Below are 24,110 nucleotides of genomic sequence, written 5' to 3' on the forward strand. Positions count from 1 at the left end.
GGATCAGGGCTTGACAGAGAGAAGGTAGGACTGAAGGTTGTTAATCTAATTCTAGACCTCGATAGAGAGGAACACAGACACACTTACCTTTAACCTAATTCCACTAGTGGAATAATCAATAATGACACATGGAGGGGGCAGCTAGGTGGCTTAGTAGATTGAGAGTCAGGCCTAGAGATAGGAGGTCCTGGGTTCAAATCTGGCCTCATACACTTCCTAGATGTGTGACCCTGGGTAAGTCACTTAACCCCCATTGCCCAGCCCCTACTGTTCTTCTGCCTTGGAACCAATGCGCAGTATTGTATGTCTATTTGGGTCAAGCCATCCACACAAAAGGTCATTTTGGTACTCAAGCTGTAATTGACTCTGTAAAGAGGCAATGGGTAGCTCCTTGAATAAGTATTGTAGCTAATAAGATCTGTACAAGCTGCTCTGTTTGCCAAAAATTTAATCAAGGGGCATTCAGACAGAAAGATTTGGGTGATAGACTTTTAGCATATTGTCCATTTGAGAGGATAGGTAAGCGTTAACAAGAAGAAGAAGAATGACACAAAAAAGTGTGTATGTCTTCCTCACTCCCCCACTGTGTACCTATCTTGAACTGGTTCCAGGAAATAAAGTTGCACACACTGCTGCAACTCAGGCAATCTGCTCTATCCAGATTAAAGCCTGGCTCAATGAGCCCTGAGACTGTTAGGGGCTGTGTGGTTTTATACTGATGGATTCAAATGAAGTAGGGCCTTTCGCTTTATATGTCAGCATTATTGGGGGAAATGTTACTTGAAGTTAAACAAAATAATAATACATTTACTACAAGAACACTCCACCACCACCACCATTGGTTTCCTTTCTAGAATTGTGACCTATTTGTCATATGGAACTTTAGTAACCATTCATCGTGTTGGGGAATGAATGAAACATCTAAAAAAATGGCCCCTTCTGCTACCACCTTTTACCCCACCAAAACCAGAATGGAACCTGGCCAGCCACTGCTTTTGGCCATCCTGGTCAGGAAGTAGAAACATAGGGTAGAAAATGGCAGTGTTCTGAGCCCTTCCTAAACAATCACATTCCTTGACTGGCCTGAGAAAAATCTCATTTTTCACTTCAATACGCTCAGGCCAGCCATTTTTCTAGACCAGAGATTTCTAGATAAAGTTCTCAGCCAGCATCTAGAAGGCTGGCTCCTCCAGCTGAAGTCATTTTCAGAAACCTGATTGTTTCACCCATTATCAAGCATGATCTCTTATGACGATTCTGTCTTTATAGAACATGACTCTATGCATAGTCTGTGGAGTAATGGTCAACTTTTATATATCCATCTACATGAATCGAAGTTTTAATTGGCCAACAAAAACTGTCAGGCTAGGGTAAGTAGATCCTAGGTAACTTTGCACATACCAGTATTGTACAGTTCAAATGAGAAGAAAGAGATCTGGATTATTTCTTTGAGGATGCACTCATGGATTCATCAGCCATTCTGGTTATCTCTCTATACCTCCTTTCTCTCTGGGGGATGGACGCTGGTCAAAGGATCTTTCTGTCAATTGGGGATGCGCCATATGCAAAACCAGAAGATTGCCCATGAACAAGGCTGTCCTTGAAAGGAACCAGAGCCTCAAGGTGCACTAGCAGAGACTTCAGTAGGGCCATACCTTCCTCACTTGCCTAAGGCTTCATATGAAAGATCTGGTCCTGGTAATTAGATTCTAAAGCTAGATTTCACTTCCCTCAGCTCATTCTTAGACTCAATCCAATGACTTTTGATTTTAGCCCCAGGTTTTATAACCTTTCCACTCTTTTTTTTTTAACTGTTACCTTCCATCTTGGAATCAATACTGTGCATTGGTTCTGAGGGAGAAGAGTAGGAAGGGCTAGGCAAAGGGTGTTAAGTGACATGTCCAGGATCACACAACTAAGAAATGTGGAGAGCAGATTGAACCCAGGACCTCCCATCTCTAGACTTGGATCTCAATCCACTGAGCCACCTAGCTGCTCCCCTTTCCACTACTTTTCTTTGTTTATTTAATTAACTAATTTAGAATATTTTTCCATGGTTACATGAACCATGTTCTTCCCACCCCCCTCCCATAGTCAACAAGCAATTCCACTGGATTTCCACTATTTTCTAAAACTTTCCCATAGTAGAAAGGGCATTGGATTGGAAGTCAGAAGACTTTGATTCAAATCCTGGCTCTCAAATGGGTAATAACCATTCACTTAACCTGTTTCCTCATCCATAAAATAGGCATATTACACTAACATTCTCTAGGACTGCTATAAAGGAAGGACTTTGAAAACCTTAAATCCTTGCAAAAATGGGAATCTTTTATCACTGGCACTAAGTAACCTCATCTCCCTTGGCTCATGAGCCTCCTTGGCTTCCAGGTTTGAGGCACCTCCAGTTTCCTGTCCCCAATCACAACTTATCTTCTATCGCCACCACAGCTCTGAATTTGAAGTCCGAGAAGCTGAGTTCAAATCCTTGTCCTACCACTTACTACCTTTGTGATCTTGGGCCCATCTGTTCCATAGATCTGTTTCTTCCCTTGTAAAATGAGAGGGCTAGCCTGGATGAACTCAAGGGTCCCTCTCAAAGCTAACTCTGTGGTGCCCAAGTCTAGTATTTGTTCCTTCCCCTCCTTTTCCTCCCTAGCCTAACACAACTCCAGACCAAAAGAGCTCTTTTCTCAGTTTATTTCAAAAGAGAAAAAAAAGAATATATAAATATAGGGAAAGTCATTAGAAGGACCCAAAAGAAAACTACTCTGTCCCAAACTGGGTGATATAGAGCCTTTCTGACATTTGAACAAACTCAGGTCCCTTGGGCTCGGATTGGTCCAGCATCCTTTCTCAGCAGGGAAGTCCCAAGGCATGACATTTGGCTCTTCAGTGACCCCCCAAAAGAATGATGTCCTTGGCCCCAGAGGACCATGATTTGGAATTTGTCCACTGATTATGACCTGAACTCTTTGGCCCACTCTACAATCCCAGGCTCATCTTAGCCAATCAGGAAGCCTTGGTTTTAGATATTTTCATTTTACTGCCTAGTCACTGAAGCAGACTGGGCAGCTAGGTGCACAGTGTCTAGAACACAGGGGCAGGAGTCAAGATGTTCATGAGTTCAAATCTAGCCTCAGAAACTTACTAGCTGTGTGAGCCTGGGCAAATCACCAAGCCCTGTTTGCTTTAGTTTCTCATCTGTAAAATAAGCTGGAGGAGGAAATGAGAAACCACTCCAGTATCTCTTTCTTGCCAAGAAAATTTCAAATGGGATCACAAAGAGTTGGACATAATTAAACAGCACTGCCAAACTTCTTCCAATGAAAGAGAAAAAAAATTAAACTGGGTGTGGGTCAAGCCTTCTGATATAGTGGATGGAGCGCCTGAATTCACATCAGAAAAACCTAGGTTCAAATTATTAGCTTATTAGTCCATCCTTAGTGGTTGTGTGATCCTAGGCTACGTTAACCTCTGTGAACCTCAGTTTCTTTATCTGGAAAATGCTTAGGTTGGGTGGCTTTGATATTCCCTTCTAGCTATAAGTCTATGATCCTATGATCTTTAAGGTTCTTTCCAGACCCTACTATCTGATAATCCTAGGAGGAAGAGGTTGATAGGAAAACCAACTCTAAGATCACACATAGGGCACCCCAAGTTAAAAGAACTGGAAAATAGGAGGTTCACTTAGTATCAAATATTTTGATAACTACGTTCCACTAGCATTGATTTCTTTGTCATCCTATTTATTTTACACATTTTAAAACCTGATTCTGAGTGGTTCAAAGGTCTCACCAGACTGCCGGAGAGCCATGATCCAAAAAGGATTAAAAATCCCTGCCTTAGTATGTTCTTTTGGAGAAAACAAGGAGAGGCAGAATTAAAGAAAAGTGGATTGAGTAGGGCAGCCAGGCAGCACAGGGGATGGAAAGCTAGGCCTGGAACTGGGAGGACCTGGGTTCAAATTTGACCTCAGATACTTCTGAGCTGTGTTTGACCCTGGGCAAGTCACTTAACCCCCATTTGCCTAGCTCTTGCCCTTCTATCTTAGCCCTGCTCCTAGGACAAAAGGTGAGGGTTTTTTAAAAAGTGACCAGTAGTATTTAAATGGACTATTGTTGGGTTAGGGGCTTAAACTCTCTTTGCTATAGGTTTAGGCAGCCTCAGTTTCCCCATCCCTAGTTCAGCCAGATTTAGGTGATGACCAGAGTTCGGGCAGTGCAACGGATCTGAGAGGCAAGATGGAGACCGAGCTATGAAAGGAGGCAGGCAGCTAGAGGATGGGGGAAGAAGATCTGATGCAGCAGTGCCGAGGGTTGGTCCAGGTGTTCAACCTTGGACCTTAGCTGTGTGGCCCTGGGCAAGTGACTAAACTTTTGTCTGCCTCAACCTCTTCATTAAAAAAAAAAGCAAAAAAACAAAGGAAGTCATACTAGCGCCGGTCCCTGAAAGAGTATTATGAGCAGAAAATGAGTGCATACGCCTAAAGGGTTTGGGAAACTTTAAAACAATCCAAAAACATTATCGATGATGATGATGATGAGCTCTTCTCTTCTTTGGGCTCCCAGAAGCCACTGCTGCTCTGCACAATCTTCCCTTCGACTTTTCAGTAAGAAACGTTCCCCAAGGACACCCTTATCCTCCCCCTGGGAACGTAGCTCCGTGTTCTTAGAGTCCCTGGGGGGCCTCTGCCGGCATATGTGGTGGCTGTTTGTCAGCAAGGGAGAAGAAAAGTGTGGGGAGAGAATCATGGGGCAAAGCCCTGGGCTTCATTTTCTTTTCTACAAGGGGAAGAGCTTTTTGGGGAGAAATCATAGCAGGAGGGGATGACAGGGTGATGAAGCCAGAGGAGTGGGGGGAAGGGAGCCCCCAGGTTAAATCCCTCCCCATCCTGGGGGACGCCCAGACTCCCAAGTCCCCTCTCTTTGGTCCCTGCGGACAAAGCAGCGTAACTTGACTATACCGTCTGGAGCTTTTAGGCGCTGCTATCGCGGTCCCCTAGGGAAAGGGGGGGGGTGTGCAGAGGTTGGGGGTGCTGATAGCCCAAGTCTGGTGTGAAACAGCAAAAAGAGCCTCGGGACTGGGAGACTCTCTCCAACCACTGCCACCTGTGACCTGCTGGGGAGTCGCTGCCTCTCCCTCCTCAGGCTTGGCGGCTAAGCCAAATTCTGCCACCTCTTCGAGTTCTCGGCTCCTGATTCCAGGTCCTTTGGGTCCAAAGTGGCGGAGGAGAGAACCAGGACCCTCCAAAGCCCCCAACAGGGGCAAGAACCGAGGGGGCGACCCCGTGCTGATGGCGAGCCCACAGTGGCCGTGGCGCCCATCCAGCACCCAAAACTCTTGTCCCCCAAAGCCTTTCATAGGCCGTAGCCTAGGAGGAACCTAGAGAGGAGCCCACTTCTCCAGCGTCTACCGCCAACCTCCTGTGGAGCTCTGGGTTCATATTGGCGCTCAGATCCCGAGAAGGGGGTCGAGGAAAGGGTCACGCACTGCCCCAGGCAAGTCCCAGGGACCGGCCTGAGGCCAAGGCGGTCTGGGGAGAGGGTGGGAGGCTATTTTCATCTGCATTTATTTTATTTTGCTTATGCTATGCACTGGCCCGGGCCAGCCCGCAGGAGAACCCGTAGAATTGGAGTCAGAAAAGGCAATGAGAGCTTGTCTGAGGGTGAGAGGGGGTACGACAGAGAGAGCCGAGTTCCAAAGGTTCGAGTGGACAGTAGTGTGTCTGTGGGACGGAGCTAGAGGGCCACAGAGCCAGTGTGGTAAAGCACGAGGCATCGTCCTGGGCTCAACTCCCTTTTACGTCAATGCTATTCGGCTGACTTCCGGCCGTCCTCTGGGGGTCCCTTCCTTCCTGTGGGGCCTCAGTTTCCTCACCTATAAAACAGCGGCTAACCTCTAAGGTCCCTTCCACTCCAAATGTTCTCCTGTGAGGATAGGACAGGGTCAGAGAGGGCCAAAGCACCGTTCCTCACCTTCTTCCTTTGAAGAGATTTCCTCCCCAACCCATTCCATGGCGATGTCTTGCTTTACCCCGACTATGTCTCAGGGCCAGAAGGGGAGAATGTTCCTGTCCTCAGAGCCGAGAGAGGCCAGGTAAGGAGGAGGATCAGCTCAGACTAAGGGGATGAGGAGGCTTCCCAGAGGCCCCTCCCCCCTCAGAGGAGGGTGTACACCCCCCCCCCCCCATGTGCCCACAGGTCCTGGGGAAGGAGGAAAGCAGACTGATCCGAGAATGACTGCCGAGGCCAGCAGACTAGACACCGGCCTGAGGACTGGGCCCAGGCCTCCACGGCGTCCTCCACAAACCCAGCTGCAATGGGCATAGAGGTCTAGATTCGGATCCTGCCTCGGACTCTTGCCGATGGCGGCTCTGGACGTGCCCCTTCACCCTCTCGGTAAAATGAGGGAGCTGGCCCGGAAGACCTCTGAGGTGCCCCCCACACCCCGCTCTGCTCCCAGAGCCTAGAGGAAAAGGCTAGACTCCACAGATGGAGGGAGCCACGTGACTCGTCTCTGGAGGAGTCTTCGGGGGTGACCGCAAGGCCCTGATCACAGGGCCGCCGCCTCACACTCCCACCCACTGGGCTCGGACCGCCATCTCTCATCTCTCACGCCACCGGCCCAGCGTCTCCCTCTCAGGCACAGAATACTGTGCGCCTACCATTAAAGACCACGGAAATGACTGCACTGGTGTGCAGACCCGGTAGGAAGCTCGAGGAGGCCGTGGTGGCTGGGGCGGAGGATGTAGTCGCGCACCCAGGAAGCCCGAGGCCTAACGGCGCTCACTCTGGCCCTTCACCTCCAGGTCATGGCTGATGAGGGGCCTCAAAGGCCCGAGATAGAATTCTTGGAAAGAAGATCCTCCTGGGGGAGGGAGGACAGGAACAGGAGGCGCCCCCCCATCGGAACCCCCAAACGACGAGGAGATAGACGCGGCCCAGATCGATGAGTGATCCTTGGTAAGTTTCTGATGGAGATGGGTGGGGAGAGGCAAGCAGAACCGGGAAAGTGGGGCGAGGGAAAGGGGGGACTGAGTCTCGGGTCCCTGCGTGACGTCCGCTTCCTGCGTGGTCACGTTTTGCCTGTTTCCTCTATTACAGAAGTCTCAAGACTAGAGGAGCGTCCTCTGCCTGGGGTCAAACCTTCTCAGGTCTGAAGTCTTCTGGGGGGCGTGGAGAAGTAAGAGGGGCTTTTCTCACCACGCCATCACCCCTCACCCCCTCGCCTGGAAGGTCACGTGGCAGCCAAATCCACAGAGCGAACTTTATTCCCAACAAAGATCCCCCCAGCCCCGGGTGGGACAGACAGACGCACGGACAGGCTTGGGGGCAGGAGACACGGTGGCCTGGGGCTTTAGGCTCTGAAAAGTGAGGAGGGGGCCCCTGATTCTGCCTCCTCCCCGGGCCAGAAGCAGGTGTCTGGAGGCCAGCCCACCCCTCTCGTCTCCAGGGTCCCCACCTGGTCTGGAGCCAGAGTCCGGCTGTGTCTCCCTCCAAGGGCCAAGACCGCACCGAGAAGAGAAAAGGGGGGTCCCTGGCTCCTTGGTTTTTTTTTCCAAATTGGAGTGTGAAAATAGAGATATATATATATATTTATAGATGCCTGGGCGGCCGCCGGCCCTGGCTCACACCTCCGTCTGGAAGTCACCGTCGGAAGCATCCAGGCCCAGGCCTGCTGACTCCCAGCGAGGTGTCCGGTGCAGGGCCATCCGCTCACGGGGTTTCGGGGGCAGCGAGCCCAGCGTCATGGCCTTAAAGGTGCTCCAGCTCTGATGTCGCTGCTGCTGTTGCTGCTGCTGCTGCGAGGAGGGCCTCTCTCCCGGGCTTACCTTCTCCTAGACAGGGTGGATGAAAGGGGGAAAAAAGAAATAGGCATTTATTAAGCCTCTACGAAGGGCCAGGCACCGAGTTCAAGAAGCCCTTTACACAAATAGTCTCTCTTTTAATCTTCACAACTATGAGATGTAGGCGCTATTGTTGCCATTTTATAGTTGAGGAAACGGAGGCAGACAACAGCTAAATGACTTGTCCAGGGTCACACCGCTAGTAAGTGTCTGAGGCTAGATTTGAATTCAGATCTTCCGGACTCCAGGCCCAGCACTGTCCACTGCACCACCTCGCTGCTGATGGGGGAGACAGATGGAACTCTGAGGGAGACCAGAAGGGCCACACAGGTCACACTCTCCCTCCCTTTACCCTTCCTCCTTCATGGAATACTCTTCCCTAAAAGCCTTCCCCTCACAAATGGTCTCTGCTAGGTAAAAACCAAACCAAACCAAAAGGCTGCTTCAACCAACTAGCTCTCACCCCCTGCCACTGCAAGTCACACTGAGCTCTGCCTCTGCTTCTCTCAGTGGCTCGTAGTTCTTAGTCTAGGATTTAGAAGAAAGAACATCTGAGTTGGGAAGAACTTTGGAATATGGATTATCAAAGCTGGGAGGAACCCAGAATGTCAGGGCTGGGAAAGGCCTTAGAACATGGAACATCAGCCCTAGAATGGGCCCTCAGAGAGCAAAAGAGGCCTGAGAATATACAACACAGAACGAGGAGGGATCTTAGAAGACAAAAAGTCACCGCTAAAAGGGACCTTAGAACATAGAGTGAATGACAGAGCTGGGAAGGGCCATAAGTAGAATGTCAGAACTGGAATGAGGCCTTAGAACATGGAATGTCAGAGCTGCACTAGGACCTGGGAGGACTGAAGATCAAAAAAGGAAGAAGGCCTTAGAACATGGAATGTTGGAGGTAGAAGGGGCCTTAGAACATGGAATATCAGAGCTGCACTAGGACCTGGGAGGACTGAAGATCAAAAAAGGAAGAAGGCCTTAGAACATGGAATGTTGGAGGTAGAAGGGGCCTTAGAACACGGAATGTCAGAGCTGCACTAGGACCTGGGAGGACTGAAGATCAAAAAAGGAAGAAGGCCTTAGAACATGGAATGTTGGAGGTAGAAGGGGCCTTAGAACATGGAATGTCAGAGCTGCACTAGGACCTGGGAGGACTGAAGATCAAAAAAGGAAGAAGGCCTTAGAACATGGAATGTTGGAGGTAGAAGGGGCCTTAGAACATGGAATGTCAGAGCTGCACTAGGACCTGGGAGGACTGAAGATCAAAAAAGGAAGAAGGCCTTAGAACATGGAATGTTGGAGGTAGAAGGGGCCTTAGAACATGGAATGTCAGAGCTGCACTAGGACCTGGGAGGACTGAAGATCAAAAAAGGAAGAAGGCCTTAGAACATGGAATGTTGGAGGTAGAAGGGGCCTTAGAACATGGAATGTCAGAGTTGGAATGGGGTCTTTGAACATGAAATGTTATAGCTAGGAGGAACCTGAGAACATGGAATGTCAGATTTGGAATGGGATCTTTGAACATGGAATGTTATAGCTAAGAGGGACCTTAGAACATGGGATGTCAGAGTTTTGGAATGGGGTCTTTGAACATGGAATGTCAGAGCTGGAATGAGGCCTTAGAACACGGAATATTATAGCTAAGAGGGACCTTAGAACATGGAATATTAGAGTTGGAATAGAATCTTTGAATATGGAATAGAGCCTTAGAACATGGAATGTCAGAGCTGGAATGGGACCTTAGAGCATGGAATGTTAGAGCTAGGAGGAATCCTAGAACATGGAATATCAGGGATGGAATAGGGTCTTTGAACATGGAATGTCAGAGCTGGAATGGAGACTTAGAACATGGAATGTCAGAACTAGGAGGAATCTTAGAATGCGGAATGTCAGAGTTTGAATGGGGCCTTAGAGCATGGAATGTTAGAGCTAGGAGGAATCCTAGAACATGGAATATCAGGGATGGAATAGGGTCTTTGAACATGGAATGTCAGAGCTGGAAAGGAACCTTAGAGGCACTGAATATCAAAAAAGGAATGAGGCCTTAGAACACAGACTGTCAGAGTAGAAGGGGCCTTAAAACACAGAATGTCAGAACTGGAACGAGGCCTGAGATCATGGAATATCAGAGCAAGGAGGGACTTTACAACATGGAATGTCAGAGCTGGGAGGGCCCTTAAAGATCTAGTCCAAATCTCTTATTTTACAGATAAAGAGCAGATGCAGAGGGTTCGGGGTAGGTTTTAGGATGGGACTTGGGTGAGGGGACATCACACAGATTAAAAAAAATAGAACCAGAAAGTGAACTCGGGGCCTCTGCCTCCAAATGCAGCAATGGGTGAGAGAGATTTTAGAACTTAGAACGTCAGAGCTTGGGGTGAATCTAGATCCCAGATGGTCTACTTAGTAACTGTGATCTTGGGCAGGTTCCAGCTTATCAGCTGTTTTCTCATCTACAAAATGAGCTTGAACCAGAAGGGCCCTTAGAGGTCACCAAGTCAGACCCCTCCCCTCCCTCATTTTACAGAATAGGAAACTGAGGCACAAAGATTAAGTGACCCACCCAAGTATAGTAAGGGGGCTCCAGTTCTACACTGCCCATATGAGGCAGTTGGATTACATCTAGGCAGGTCCTGATTAGCAAGACTAATGAAGCCCATGAAAGGGTCACATTATTCAAATTTGTGCTGCATCTTCCCATTGGGCTGGAACCAATGACCATCTTTTTTACACGGTGATAACCTCGAACAGAGTAGATTCGAATGCATTCACAGGGCTCCCCATCTGCACTCATTGGGCTCTCTCAGGCCACATCAAGGCGGGGATCCGATGCCATCTCGTCCCACCGCCTCCTTTAAACATCCCCTCAGGTCAGGACCAGGCTCTTAGAATTGCTCCAGAGGTTTGGGATCTCCCCGGGGTACTCCAGGAGGCAGCGCTGTAGAGAAGGGGAGCCCCGGACCCCGTCCAGACACCACCCCTGACCTGACCCCCTCCCAGGACCATTACTTACACTGGAAATGGTGCGATCGGCCCCACCGGATGACACACTCCATCGCTTTTCTCTCTGCAGAGAGCAGGGAGGGGGTGTCAAATCAGAGCCTCCATCCACCCACCTCCCTGTCCCCATGGAGTGCCAAGCGGTGTCACCCCGTATCACATCTCGGGGGACCAGGAAAGGCACAGGGGGTAGCCAAGGCAAGCCAAAGCATCACGATGCTTAGAAAGAGGACGATCAGGGAAAACTGAGGCCCAGGGGATGGGAAGAGATTTGTCCTGAGCTGAATTTGAACTCAGGTCCCAGAGCCCGTACTAGCACCGTACCTGTGACAGCCTGAATTTCTACAGTGCTTTGAGAGTATCTGGCTTCCTCTCACCTTGCCTGAGGTGGGACCCCGGTAGCGATCGAAGGTGTGAAACTTCTGATTCAGCTCATGATAGAGCTCTGAATGTCGCTTCCGGGTGTGCATTACCTTCTGGGGGAGAAGGGGAGACTCAGGGAGAAATGTTCCCACCCCCTCCCCTCCCCTTAGCCCTCTAGCACCAGCCCTAAAGCCGCCTTTCTTCTCCTTCCTCCCTAAGCAGCTTCAGGAGCAATGGCTGGGTTGGCCCCCGCAGCCCCTGCCTTCATCATCCCCTGCACACCTCGCCCCGACCCTCAGTCAGCTACACGTCTACATGGAAAATGGGTCCAGATGTGGCCCTGACGTCGCCTCGTCCAGCAGCGGCTTACACGACGAGGGTCAGGGGTCAGGCCTGAGAGAATGGCCGTCCCCTCCCATTCTCCTCCCCCACAGAAGGGTCTTAAATGGAAATGGCCATTGGAGGGCCTACCAAAATGGTGCCTTCTTTCTCCTCAGGATTGGGGGGGGGCAAGCTACAAAGCACAAGGGGGCCCCCCACACCCCACCAAGCACGGCCCCATTCCCTCAGCGGCTCTCACCTCAAAATCCAGGTCTGAATAGCGTAACTTTTTCCGCTGGGGGTGAGCAGGGAGGGGATTGGGAGGGAAGGAGGGAGAAAAAAACTGCTTTATTATGTGTCTGGGAGGGAAGAGGTCAGGGACTCCCCTGGGGTGAGCACAGGTGTCAGGGAGCCCAGGGTCCCCCATGCCCGCTTGGTTGCACTAGGTAGGGCACCCAGCCGGAACAAGGCCTCCCCTACGGGGCCGGGGACTGGCTGGCCCAACCTTGTAGAAGACCCCAGGAGAGTCATGGAGCCAAGCGGGGGACGGGGGCAGCGCCAGCAAGGGGATCGTGGTCGTGCGTAATTCAGGCCCAGCTCGCGCCAGCTCACCGCACACGGGACGTGCACACGCACACGGAGGGACGTGCAGCGAGACGGCGGCACACACACAGGGAGAGGCGGCCCGAAGCACACGTTCCCAGAGACCAGCCAGCAGGAGCTCCCCACCCCTCCCTGCACCTCTCCAAGCCTCCCAGGAAGACCCAGTGATCGTGCCCAACCTACAGCCCTCTCTCCCACATCTGCCAGCTCTCCTTCTCCCTGGTCTAAAAAACACTCGAGTACACTTCACCTTTCTTTTGGAGGCAATAGTTGATATGAGATCCCTAGAGGTAGCTTCTCTTTAATGTTTCCCCAGGGCTGAGTATACAGGAGGTGCTCAATAAATGCCTCTTAGGATCCCTGATTTCCTTTTAGACTCACCCCAAGGGCCACCTCCTCAAGAAGGTCTTTCCTGTTCTTCCCCCTTTTTATGTTTTTAATTTAATTTAATTTTTAAATTTTTAAACCTTACCTTCCATCTTGGTATCAATACTGTGTAAGTAAGTAAGGTAAGGGCTAAACAATGGGGGTTAAGTGACTTGCCCAGGGTCACACAGCTGGGAAGTGTCTGAGGCCAGATTTGAACGTAGAACTTCCCATCTCTAGGCCTGGCTCTCCACCCACTGAATCACCCAGTTGCCCCCTCTTTCACCTCCTTTTTAGCTTTGTTTTTCAGTCATTTCAGTCACGTTCAACTCTTCAAAGACCATTTGGGGGTCTTCTTGGCAGGGATACTGGAGTGGTCTACCATTTTCTTCTCCATTAATTAACCTTAATTCAACTCTGAATTTTCCTTAAAACTCTACCAGCTACCAACAGATCAGGAAACTGAGGCAAACATCACTAAGTGATTTGCCCAGGGTCACACAGCTAGTAATTTTCTGAAGTCAGCTTTGAAGGCAAAGACCAATCTTCCTGATTCTAAGTCCAGGGCTCTATCCACTGCACCACCAGGCTGCCCTAGCTTCTAGCTACTGTGAATTTATCTTGTGACTAAGCTGAGATGTGTCAATGCACAGGAAGGCGTCATAGGGATTCTCTCTGTGGCTAGGCACATGATGGCAGACCCCCACTTTCACATCTGATAGAATGGTCCCAAGGGCAGGGACTTTTTTTGTTTTTTACTTTGTATCTCTACAATTTCATATGCTGCCTGGATCACAGCAAGCCCACTAGAGACGCTTGTTGATTCACTGACTGTCAGGCGGCACTGGATTAGTGGGTGTAACAAAAAGAATAACAGATCTGACATCAGAGGACCCGAGTTTGAAGGCTGCTATTTCTTACCTACTTTGGCATATCCCTTCCCTGGGTCTTGGCTAGATGAGGAAGGGCCAAGTGGAAGGGCTTAGATTAGAAATCTCTAAGATTTCTTCTAACTCGGAATCTCATAATCCTAGAAAAACTTTCACCAGTTTCTGCCGTGAACCTTGAGGTCTGTCTGTCTCTCTCCCTTCCTTATCCCTTAGCCTCGAAGTTTTGAGAACCATTGGCTCATCCAACTGGGCTGGACCTAAACCATTTGTTCTTCCTAAAGCATCTGAAGGAACCTCAGGAATCAGCTAGTCCAATGCTCTCACTTTACAGAAGAGAAATGGAGGCTGAGAAAGAGGAAGCGACATGCCCAAGATCACCCAGCAAGTTAGTGTGCTTCTAGGAAGTCCAGGCTTCCTGGTTCCCAGTTCAGTGTCTTGCCTCCCTACTTCCTTGTTGTTTTTCCCATCTGGCTCTGTTCTACCCTTCCTGGTTGGGATGGAAATCCTTCCGAGTCATTGGTGACTTCCTGGGTACCAAGTCAAGTGGCCTTTACTTCCTCTTTCCTCTCCTATCCCATACCATCTAACTCCCTCTTCCTTCTTGAAATTCTTCCCTTGGTTTTTATGATCCCGTCCTTCTCCCAACTATCAGACCTTTCCCCTGCTCTAGGGGAACTCAGTGATTCATCTTCATTCTCTTACCTCTCACCCCCAGTATGAGGGCTCCCCACAACTCTGCCCTGGATGCTTATCTCTTTCCCCTCTCTCTCCACTCTCTCCCTTGGCAATTTATTCCATCTCACAGCTTCAATTATCACTGCAAAAGAATCCCAAACTCCCAGTCCAACTTCCCCACGGAATCCCAGTGGACATTCCAACCCAATGACATCTAGACCAAAAGACTCTTGGACTTGCTCCTCTTCCCAACTGGAACCATATCTGTTGATGGCATTAATTAACCTTAAGGTCAACTCTAAGTTTTCCTTAAAACTCTACCAGTCGCCATGTCCCTATCATCTTTCCTCCTTCCAAGCATCACTCTTCTTGTCCAGCTCCTCTCCATTCTCAAACCCCCCACCCAAATCGAGACTGTCATCACTGCTTGCCCAGCCCATCCACACAGCTTCCTTCAAAGTCTCCTCTAATTCAGCCCAAGATCTGGCTTTCGTCATCCCTCCCAGACTCCAACTTCCTTTATGGACTGCTTTAGAAGTCTGGAAACAGGAAAAGAAGGAGGGACCAAAGAATTAGCCCGATATATTATCCAAGATATAGTCAGAACTAAAGAAGAACAATGGGCAAGTTCATGCCCCTGGAGGCTGTGGAACCAATCCCCTGAGTTTCAGGAGAAACCAAGCTTAGACCACTGACAGTGTCTCAGGTTTAGGGGTGATGACCAAACAAGTCAGGAAGCTCAAGGATACCTTCATCTAAATTGGGGTGCTAAGTCAGGGCTAGCAGAGATCTTTTCCCTTAAACTCGTTTCTCCTGTCCTGGGGTTTCCACCTCAGCATTATCTGTAGCACCCATCACCTCATCTCTACTCCCACTCCAGGATAACAGAGGCCCTCATTTACCACGTTCCTGGACCACTTGACAGTCTCTCAAAAAAAATCTTCCCACCTCCATCCTCTTCCCCCCTCCAATCCATCTGTTGCACTCGGCTGGAATTATCTCTGCGCACAACTCTCCTGATGACATCCCTTTTCAGCTCAGAAATCTTCTCCAGCTCCTTCCTATCCAAAGGGCAAAGTTCAGACCCCTCTAACCGGTGAGTTAACGTCATTCTTGCTTCCTCTCTTACAGCCTTATCTTCTCTTTCCCCCACATAGTCTATGTTCCAGACAAACTGAATTCTTCTCTTTCCCTTCAACCTATGTTCTCATGACTGTGCCTTGGCTCACAGGTCCCTAAGCCTTAAATGCCGCCTGTTCCCCTCTTGCCTTTTGAATCCCCCCATCTTCTTAAAACCAATCCAAATGCTACCTACTCCAGGAAGCCTTGCTTGATTTCCCTCACCCCTCCACCAACTCCTCCCATGACCGGCATTAACCTTCTCCCCTTGGATTCTGCTTTGTTTGCTGCCACCACCACTCCCGCCCGCCATTTTATCTGGGTATGAATTATTGAGGCCGAGTTCCCTGGGCAGGGCCCGGGTCTCCCCTAACTTCTGTATTTCCCCCAGCCCAGAGCATAGTCCTCTGCCTCTGAGGGAGGGTGAATAAGTTAGACAGAGGCTCTCAGGGTGGCTAGAACGCCTAGGATGACCAAGGAAAGGTTCCAGCCCCAAAGCCAATTCCTGAGCTTAGCAGTTCTTGCCAACGACAGAGGCAGGCAGGGCCCAGCTGGACACACAGGACTGGGGATGCTCCTGCCCTCTCCCTCTCCAACAGCCTCCTCACCTCCAGAGAGCCCAGCTTCATGGTGGAGCCGGGCACAGTTCGGGGCATGGTGCGACTGCGTTCGCCTGGCTCAGGGGTGGGGCCCTGGCGAGCACCAGATGGAGCTGGGGGCGGAGGCTGGAAGGGCACCCCATAGGGGTTCTGCAGAGTTCCATAGGCTGGGCCGAGGCCCAGGCCCACATGGTCCACGGACAGGAAGCTGGGGTAGCCCTCCGTCTGAGGGAGCCCCTTCCCCCCACGACGAGGGGTGCCCTCGGGCCTCGCCCGCTTGGCCTCCTCGCGGCCGCTGGGCTGGAGGCTCAGAGTCCTCCGGGGCAGCACTGTGTACTCTCCCTCGGACCCAGGGTCCCCAGACCGCAGCCAGGTATAGTCCAGCTGCCGGAGGCTGCTCTCCCCACACATGTACACGGGGTTAGTGTCATGCGGGTGGGGAGGCTCGCCTACTCCCGGGGAGGGCACGGGCATCGGCACCAAGATGTTGCCTGGCAGTGGGGAGAAGTTCAGCCCGCTCTCTGTGCCCATGAGGCAAGGCTTGGAGTCCTCATCCTCATCCAGGGACAGGCGGGACAGCGTGGCCGTGATGGTGGAGGGGTTGCAGGTGTTGACTTCCTTGAACAGAACTGGGGAGGGCAAATGTTGGGGCGGGGGCAAACAGGGTAGAGGTCAGGACCTCCAAAGGGCGCCGTGCCCGCCTCCACCCCGCTCCCAGACGGACTAATGCCCTGGCTCCCCTTCGCTTTAAGGGAGGAACGATTCCGTGACCGAGTGTTGACTGACCCACTGGCAGAAGAGGGATCTGTCACACCCCACCTAGTCTAACCCTCCATTTGGCAGCGGCCCAGGGAGGGGAAATGACTCGTCCAAAGTCACAGAGCAATTCAGTGGCAAAGCCAAGACTCAGATGAAATGGCTTCTGATGAGATTGTACTAAATCTATCAAATGCTCCCCGACCTTCACTCCCTCCCCTTCCCTTCTCCTTTCCCCACCCCCACATATTACAGATGCACCCCCTGCCCAAGGCTGGACCCCTCCCCTCTCCCTGGGCAGTGCTGGTCCCTCAAAGGCTCCCGGCAGAAGAGGCCGTCATAAAGAGCCCAGAAGAGGACCCTTCCGCGTCCTCTACGTCATTAGCAAAGGCTCCCCCTTTCCCACCCAGGCTCCCTCCCTCCTCTCCCCTCCCCATCGGGGTCTCACCGCACCTGTCTGACAGGCCAAGTCCACATCCTTTTCAAAATCTGTCTATAGGCAGAAATGGGGAGGGGAGGAAAGGAGGAAGGGAGAAGGATAAATGGGCGAGGGAAGGAAGAGGCTCTCCTGTTCTTCCATTCCCCAAAGCTCGGTGGGAGGAAGCTAACTGGGACAGAACATCGGGCTGGAAGGCAACCTTAAAATAGAGACTCGGGCTGGAGGCACCCCGAGATCTGGTCTAAGCCCTTCTGTTTGCAGAGAGGGAGACGGGGGCCTTTCCAAAGGAGGCCTTACCTGCTTTCATGGTGAATCAATGGTGAGGGCAGGACAAGACCCCAGACCGCCTGCCTCTGCTGGGGCCTGAGCTCCATCCCTCCCACGATGCCATGTTCTAGTTGGGCCCTTTCTCCCATCGCTTCCCCCAGAAGTTAAAGAGCCAGCTCTGTCTGTCTACACAGCCCTCGGGCCTCCCCAAGGGGAGCCCCTGACCCGGCACGGTGTGGGGAAAAGTGGAGATGGGGGAGAGAGACATGGGAAGTGGGGCTGGGCCCCAGCCCCCCTCCCAAGGGTGCCCACCTCACTCACCATGACCTGGATCTGCCCATTCTTACAGGACCCAGGGGAGTTCTCATTCTCCTGGCTCTTGCAAACCCCAATCTGGCATTTCACCACATCTTGGACCTAGGCCAGGCCAGAGGCACCCACTGAGTATGGCTCTCCCGGACCCAGCAGAAAAGCCACAGGGACCCCAATGGGCTCCTAGACCATGCCTGGCCAAAGGGTCCTAGGCCTGGGCACACTCCACCCACCAAGGTCCTCCCTCAGAAGAGTGGGCGATACCTAGGCATTCTGGTCCAACTCAGGCCTTCCTTCCGCCCTGAGAGAGCTACTCCCCATCCCAGATCCTTTCTGCCCAGTAGCCTGACTGCCCTCATCCCCACTTCTTCATACTCCCCTGGGCCTGTCTCTCCTACACGATGATCTTCCAGACATCTGAAGAGCCAGAGGAGAAATGGCATAGGACGGGAAAAGATAAGAGACTTGTGGCTAGAGGGAGATGCCAGAGGAGGATCAGGAGAGGGGAGACAAGGACTGCAGAAAGATGAGGGTCTGAGGGACACGAGACACCCAGAAGCCAGGTGAGTATGGAAGAGGCAGAGGCAGCAAGAAAGGGGGGGGGGAGGGAGGGAGGGGGGGAGAGAGGGAGGGAGAGAGAGAGGGAAAGAGGGAGGGAGAGAGGAAGAGAGGGAGGAAGGGAGGGAGAGAGGGAGAGGGGGGGGAGAGAGAGGGAGAGAGGGAGGGAAGGAGGGAGAGAGAGGGGGGAGAGAGAGACAGAGAGAGAGAGACAGAGAGAGAGAGAGAGGGAGGGAGACAGAGAGAGAGAGAGAGAGGGAGGGAGGGAGAGAGGGAGGGAGACAGAGAGAGAGAGAGACAGAGAGAGAGAGGGAAGGAGGGAAGGAGAGAAGGGGGGAGAGAGAGAGGAAGAGAGGGAGGGAGGGAGGGAGAGAGAGAAAGAGAGAGAGAAAGAGAGAGGAAGAGAGAGGAAGAGAGAGAGGGGGAGAAAGGGAGAGGGGGGGAGAGAGAGAAAAAAAAGAGGGGGGAAGAGAGGGGAGAGAGAGGGAGAGAGAGGGGGGGAGGGAAGAAGGGAGGAAGGGAGGGAGAAGCCACTGGAGAGTATAGGGAACCACCTGGCTGGGGGTTTGTGAGGAGGACATTCCTTGGAGGACGGTGTCTGTCCGAGCTTGGGAAACAGTGGCAGAATAAAACTAGGCACATGGCAAGGAGCCCCAGATCCAGATTCTGGCTTTATCTCCCACAAGAGCAGGGATAGAGCTCTCCACCCCCCAGAGAAGAGCCATGCTCCTCAGCTCTCCTCCGCTTGCCAGCTGAACCCCACAGAACTCTAGGGACCCGGGGGCGGGGGGCAGAGGAAATGTGAAAGACGGAGTCTAGATGAGCATTAACTCGGCCTGCTGGAGTGAAGTGAGGCCGGTAGGTGGGGGCCTGGGCCCACAGTCCCTGTCTCCACTGCTCTGTGACCCCAGGCCCTTCTCATCACTGGTCCTCATTCTCTCCCTCTGAACAATGGCCTGAGCCCTCAGAGGAGGAGCCTGGCCCCTAGGAGTCTGAGCCCTAGTGACACGACTGGGGTTCCCACCTCTCTTCGAAGAAAGCAGTGCACAGCGATGATGACAAAGCCCTGGACAGAGTTGAAGACAGCAAAGAGGACCTGGAAGAGGATGGAGCGTCGGTCGGTCATGGCCAGGACAGCGGACATCCAGGTGAGGGCGAGCAGTGGCAGCACCACACAGGAACTCCAGAGTGAGGCCCTACAGCAGAGAAGAGACAGACAAATGGACCATAAGTCCCTCTAACATACCCACAATCCCCTTGGGCCAGAGGGTATGAGACCTGGGCTCAAGTGGTAGGGACTCTCCAAGATGGGGGTGAGGGATGGAGGAGGCAGTGATAAACTCTGTCCACTGAGAGATTCAGGCCCAGGTCAGAAAGAGACAAAGAAGAGAAAAGCAGAGACGAAAAACCAAAAACGGCTTGGTTACTGAGAGAGATTCAGAGACAAACACAGAGACCACAGAAGGACGGAGCTGGAAGAAACCTCAGAAAGCACCTAGTTCAACATTCTCATTTTACAGAATGAGAAACTGAGGCAAGGGGAAGTTAAGTGATCTGCGCAAAGTCACACAGGCATTATGGATCAGAGGCAAGATTTGAACAAAGTCTGCGCTGCCTCCCAGAGAGACCCTGAAGAGAAAACCACCAACAGAGGGGAATGGAGTATGCCCACAGAGGATGGAGAAATGCAGAGAAGTCAGAGCCATGGAGAATGAGGCAGATACAGAAGGGAAGGGGGTGTGTGTGTGTGAGAGAGAGGGGGGGAGGGAGGGAGGGAGAGAGAGGGAGAGAGGGGGGAGAGAGAGAGAGAGGGAGAGAAGGGGGAGAGGGAGAGGGTGGGAGAGAGGGGGGGGAGGGAGGGAGGGAGGGAGAGGGAGAGGGAGAGAGGGGGGAGAGAGAGAGAGAGGGAGAGAAGGGGGAGAGGGAGAGGGTGGGAGAGGGGGGGAGGGAGGGAGGGAGGGAGAGGGAGAGAGGGGGGAGAGAGAGAGAGAGGGGAGAGAGAGACAGAGAGACAGAGAGAGAGAGGGAGAGAGGGAGAAGGGGAGAGAGAGAGAGGAAGGGAGAGAGAGAGAGAGGGAGAGAAGGGGGAGAGAGAGTGGGGGAGAGAGGGAAGGAGGGAGGGAGGGAGAAAGGCGGAGACAGAGAGAGGGAGAGAGAAAGGGAGAGGGGGAGAGACAGAGACAGAGAATGAGAGAGAGAGGAAGAGAGAGCGAAAGAGAGGAAGAGAGAAAGAGTGAGAGAGAAAGAGAAAGAGAGAGAAGGAGGCAGGAGGGAGAGAGAGGATGGTGGGGGGAGAGAAGACACATAGAAACTCTGATTGAAAGAGAGGCAGTGATCAGATGAGACAGGAACAGAGGAAGCAGGGAAGTCACTGAAAAAGGCAGAGGGCTGAGTCTATCCCAAACAAATGCTCCTCAGCTGCTTCCTGCCCAGGCTGTGGGTACCTTGGGCTTGAGTACCAGGGTGCTCACAGGGGCTTCATCAATACCTGCTTCATCTTGGCCCCAAGCCAAATACCCTTTCCCTTTTCTTTCTCTGCCACAGCCCCAGGGCTGAAGGGGAGAGAGAAGAGGAAGAGAACTGAAGAGGCTCTCATGCCTAAGGGGAAGGAGGGAAATGGCTGGCAAGATGCCAGGAAAGGGATCCAGGACTTCCCCACTCGTGCCTCTACCTCCCACTGGCATTAGTGGCCAATGGCTCTAGCCCGCACCCATAAGGATGGCAGGGGGAAGATAAGGGCTTTTCTGCCTGGGATCACAGCATCCTAAGTGAGATACTGACAAGCCAGAAGAGGCTGGGGAGCCTGGAACCGCCCCACAAAGAACAATGGAAAGAAGTTGGGGTGCTTATCTGAGACAAGAAAGGGGGTGTTATGGTTGGGGGCAGTGGGAGGGCAGAGTTACCCTAGTTTTCAAGTATCTGGAAGGCTGGCCCAGGGAAGCTGGCTTAGACTCTTACTCCACTCAGCCCCAGAAGGCACTAGAAACCTCAGGGACAAGGGGAAGAGAAGGCTTCTGGGTAAGGTAAAACCATCCTAAGAGCAGAGTATCTCAGAAGAGAATGCGCTGCCTTCTGGGAGGGAGTGAGCTCTCCATCAGTGGAGGTTTTCAAGCGGAGGGACGCAGCCAGAGGTGATGCAAGGGGTGGTTCTGCTCACCCCCCCATATCCCCTTCTACAGTTGTCAGAGGATTGAGGGTGGGAAGGGGCTTTAGAGATCTACGAGACCAAACTCCCCTCATTCTTTAAGAAGAAAATGGATGGCATGGGCAAGGGAAGTGCATTGTCTAAGGACACACAGAAGCAACAGAGCCGGCTCCTTGGACTCCCAAATGGCGGCCCCAAGAGTCTTTGGTTCTCAGGTTCTAGACCAAGGAGGCAGTCCAAGCTGGAGGGAGAGGGGGCACCTGTTCTCTGGGTTCCCTTCTCCAGGAAGGGGTGCCTGGGAGCCCCTAAATTCCCCGAGCCCCCTCAGCTCAAGAGAGTCCATGTGTCGCTGGTCACACCGCCCGACCCAGAGGCCCTGGGGATGCCAACAGGAATTTTGCGGGGCTGAGCCCCCACTTCCCCCCCTCCGCCCAAGACCCCCCCTCTCCCCACCCCCCCTCCATGGGGCAGGACTAACATGGCGTTCCTGGCTGTGACCGAGCTGAGCAGGGGGCTGGGGACCATTCCACAGGCCGAGCAGGGGAGGAGGAGGAGGCTGGCACAGGGGAGCCGCTGCGGGCTTGGGGGGGCACAGACACAGGGGAGGAGAGGGATGGACGGAGAACCAGGGAGAGATGGAGGCAGAGCCACCCCCGGAGCGGTAGGGAGGGGAAGGGCAGACGAGAGAGAGAGAGAGCCCGGTTAGTGTGGACGAGGCCACAGCCCTGCTTGTCACAGTCACTTATACTCCTAGACCTCCGGAAGGTGGGCAAAGCACTAGCCTCGAAGAAGCCCCGTGAGGTAGGCGAGAGGAGTGTCATTAGACCCATTTTACAGAGGAGAAAACTGAGGCCAAAAGAAGGGAAGAGACTTGCCTAAGGTCTCATAGCTCAAAGCTTTGGGAACTAGGATTTGAACCCAGGTCTCTTGACCTCAAGTCTGGTGTTGTTTCCATTATGTTTGTGTACTCATAGGAATGATTGTTTGAATCCTCCTGCCCTTGAACTCTGTGTGTGTGTGTGTAACAGCTGTAGGCCTTGAGGTGGGGGGAGCTCAGGTCCCCTAGGGACACCCCTCAACGCCCGCTCATGCCAGGAACAGGAGCCCCAAGCCCCCAGGGCTCGGGGGTTCCCCCAGTGGCAGGACCCAGGACCCCGGGTCTAGCTTACGCGGCTCGCTGCTTCTTAGACTTGTCTGAAATTCCATCCCGAGTCATGAGCTTGTTGAAGACGATGATGCCAATGAGCATGTTCACCTGAGAAAGAGCGGGGAGGCAAGCGGGACGGAGGGTATCACCAGGAGCCCTGCCGGAGGAGGTCACCCTGCCCAGAGGCAGGGGGATGGCCACGCTGACCCCTTCCGGCCCTTCCAGCCCCGTCTGCCCCGCCCGGGGCCCTGCAGAGGACCAGAGGCAAGAAACACCTACCAGGACGATGACCGCCGCGGGCCCCACGAAGGCGTAGAGGAGCCCCCCCTCCAGGGAGAGCCAACAGCTGTGACACAGAACAGACGGTCAGGGGCGGAAGGGTCCTCCACACCCAGGTGAGCGGAGGACCCTGGAGACCACGGACTCTAACCCTCCTCATCTTCCACGAAGTAAACCGAGGCTTAGGAAGGGAGAGACCCTCGCCCCTCCCTCTGACCCCCCTCCCCTCCCCGCACCGACGCCCCTCACACCCCATCCCTAAGGACCCCCGTCCCACAACTAGGCAACACTTCATCTGTCTCCGCACTTCCAGAAACTGTTCTAGAACAAACCCCCTTGTTATGCCACAGGGGAAACTGAGGCACCAAGCGGGGAAGGATCCTGCCCAATGTCCCACAGTGAGCTTGAGGCAGCTGTAACTAGAATCCCGGGCCAGGCTCACCTCCCACTCTTGGAATCCCCCGTTTCCCTTAAGCCTCAGATCCAGCACCACCTCCAGGAAGCCTTTCCTGATCTCCCTCAAAGCTGCTAGTCCATCTCCCTCCCAAGCTACTTTGTATGCATTTAGAAAGAAAAATCTCTACATTCTAAGACAATGGGGGTTAAGGGACCTGCCCAGGGCCCCCCGCCTAGGAAATGTCTGAGGTCAAATCTGAACCCAGATCTCCCCATTCCGAGCCTTAAGCTCTCTCTCCACCCTGCTACCTAGCTGGCCCCTGGTGTGGGCTTCTACAGTCCGTGCCTCCCCCTCCCTCCGCACGAGAAGCCGTCTGAGAGCAGGGCGGTTTCGCGCCTTGTACCCCTAAACTAGGGGGGGCTGGCACAGAGCGAGCGCTCACAAAGGACTGATGAGTGATTGCCCCCCCAGCTCTCCCCCAAAGAGCCAGAGACCCCACACCGGCCCCCTCCCCAGCCCTGGGGTCAAGGGCCGCCTTCTCTGGCGCCTCACGTACTAGCTGGCCGTGCCGTAGCCTTTCGTTCGGGTAAAGCCGACAGACACAGCCACCACCAGGGCCGGCAAACCTGGGGGAACAGGGGGGTCAGGAAGCAGGAGAGGGGGGAGAGGACAGCCGGGGGAGGCCAGGAGCCCCCGCCTGCCTCCGGTCCTAGAGACGGACAGAAAGCTAGCGCTGGGGGTGGCCGGAGAGACGGTGTCATGGTGCGATCCGCTTCAGAGGCCTCGGAGCCCAACCCCTCCCTTTAGAGATGGGGGGACGGAGGCCCCCAAGGGGCCTCGCAGGAGGTGATCACGATGAACTCTTGGAGGAGGGCCTGAAGCGGGGCCCTTCCGCTCTCCTCCTCCGTCTAAGCCCCCGCCCCATCAGACGGGGCACCCAGACGTCCCCCTACGTCCCCCCTAACCGGCCTGCAGGAGGCAGAGGCCCAGAGGGCTCCCCAGGGGGCTCCCCAGGGGCACTCGAG

At 53.0% G+C, this 24,110-nt stretch overlaps 1 protein-coding gene across 14 annotated transcripts in view; it reads right to left on the minus strand.

Annotated features, from left to right (window-relative positions):
* Nucleotides 1-7,252: 7,252 nt before the first annotated feature.
* ADGRB2 (adhesion G protein-coupled receptor B2) overlaps nucleotides 7,253-24,110 on the minus strand; it is an 81,287-nt gene continuing 64,429 nt past the window's right edge. For 8 of the 14 annotated variants that reach the window (XM_056795243.1, XM_056795247.1, XM_056795246.1 and 5 more), the window contains 12 exons: nucleotides 23,642-23,711; nucleotides 22,689-22,755; nucleotides 22,432-22,517; nucleotides 21,741-21,842; nucleotides 19,142-19,313; nucleotides 17,569-17,664; nucleotides 16,995-17,034; nucleotides 15,795-16,414; nucleotides 11,793-11,828; nucleotides 11,227-11,325; nucleotides 10,863-10,916; nucleotides 7,253-7,837 (listed from right to left, as the gene is read on the minus strand). In XM_056795243.1, coding sequence (XP_056651221.1) covers nucleotides 7,628-7,837; nucleotides 10,863-10,916; nucleotides 11,227-11,325; nucleotides 11,793-11,828; nucleotides 15,795-16,414; nucleotides 16,995-17,034; nucleotides 17,569-17,664; nucleotides 19,142-19,313; nucleotides 21,741-21,842; nucleotides 22,432-22,517; nucleotides 22,689-22,755; nucleotides 23,642-23,711 — 1,652 coding nt within the window. In that variant the 3' untranslated portion in view covers nucleotides 7,253-7,627. The remainder of the gene's footprint in view (nucleotides 7,838-10,862; nucleotides 10,917-11,226; nucleotides 11,326-11,792; nucleotides 11,829-15,794; nucleotides 16,415-16,994; nucleotides 17,035-17,568; nucleotides 17,665-19,141; nucleotides 19,314-21,740; nucleotides 21,843-22,431; nucleotides 22,518-22,688; nucleotides 22,756-23,641; nucleotides 23,712-24,110) is intronic. The other 6 variants (XM_056795245.1, XM_056795256.1, XM_056795248.1 and 3 more) reach the window with 1 other exon arrangement.

Source organism: Monodelphis domestica, chromosome 4 (genome assembly GCF_027887165.1).
Source record: "Monodelphis domestica isolate mMonDom1 chromosome 4, mMonDom1.pri, whole genome shotgun sequence".
NCBI lineage: Eukaryota > Metazoa > Chordata > Mammalia > Didelphimorphia > Didelphidae > Monodelphis > Monodelphis domestica.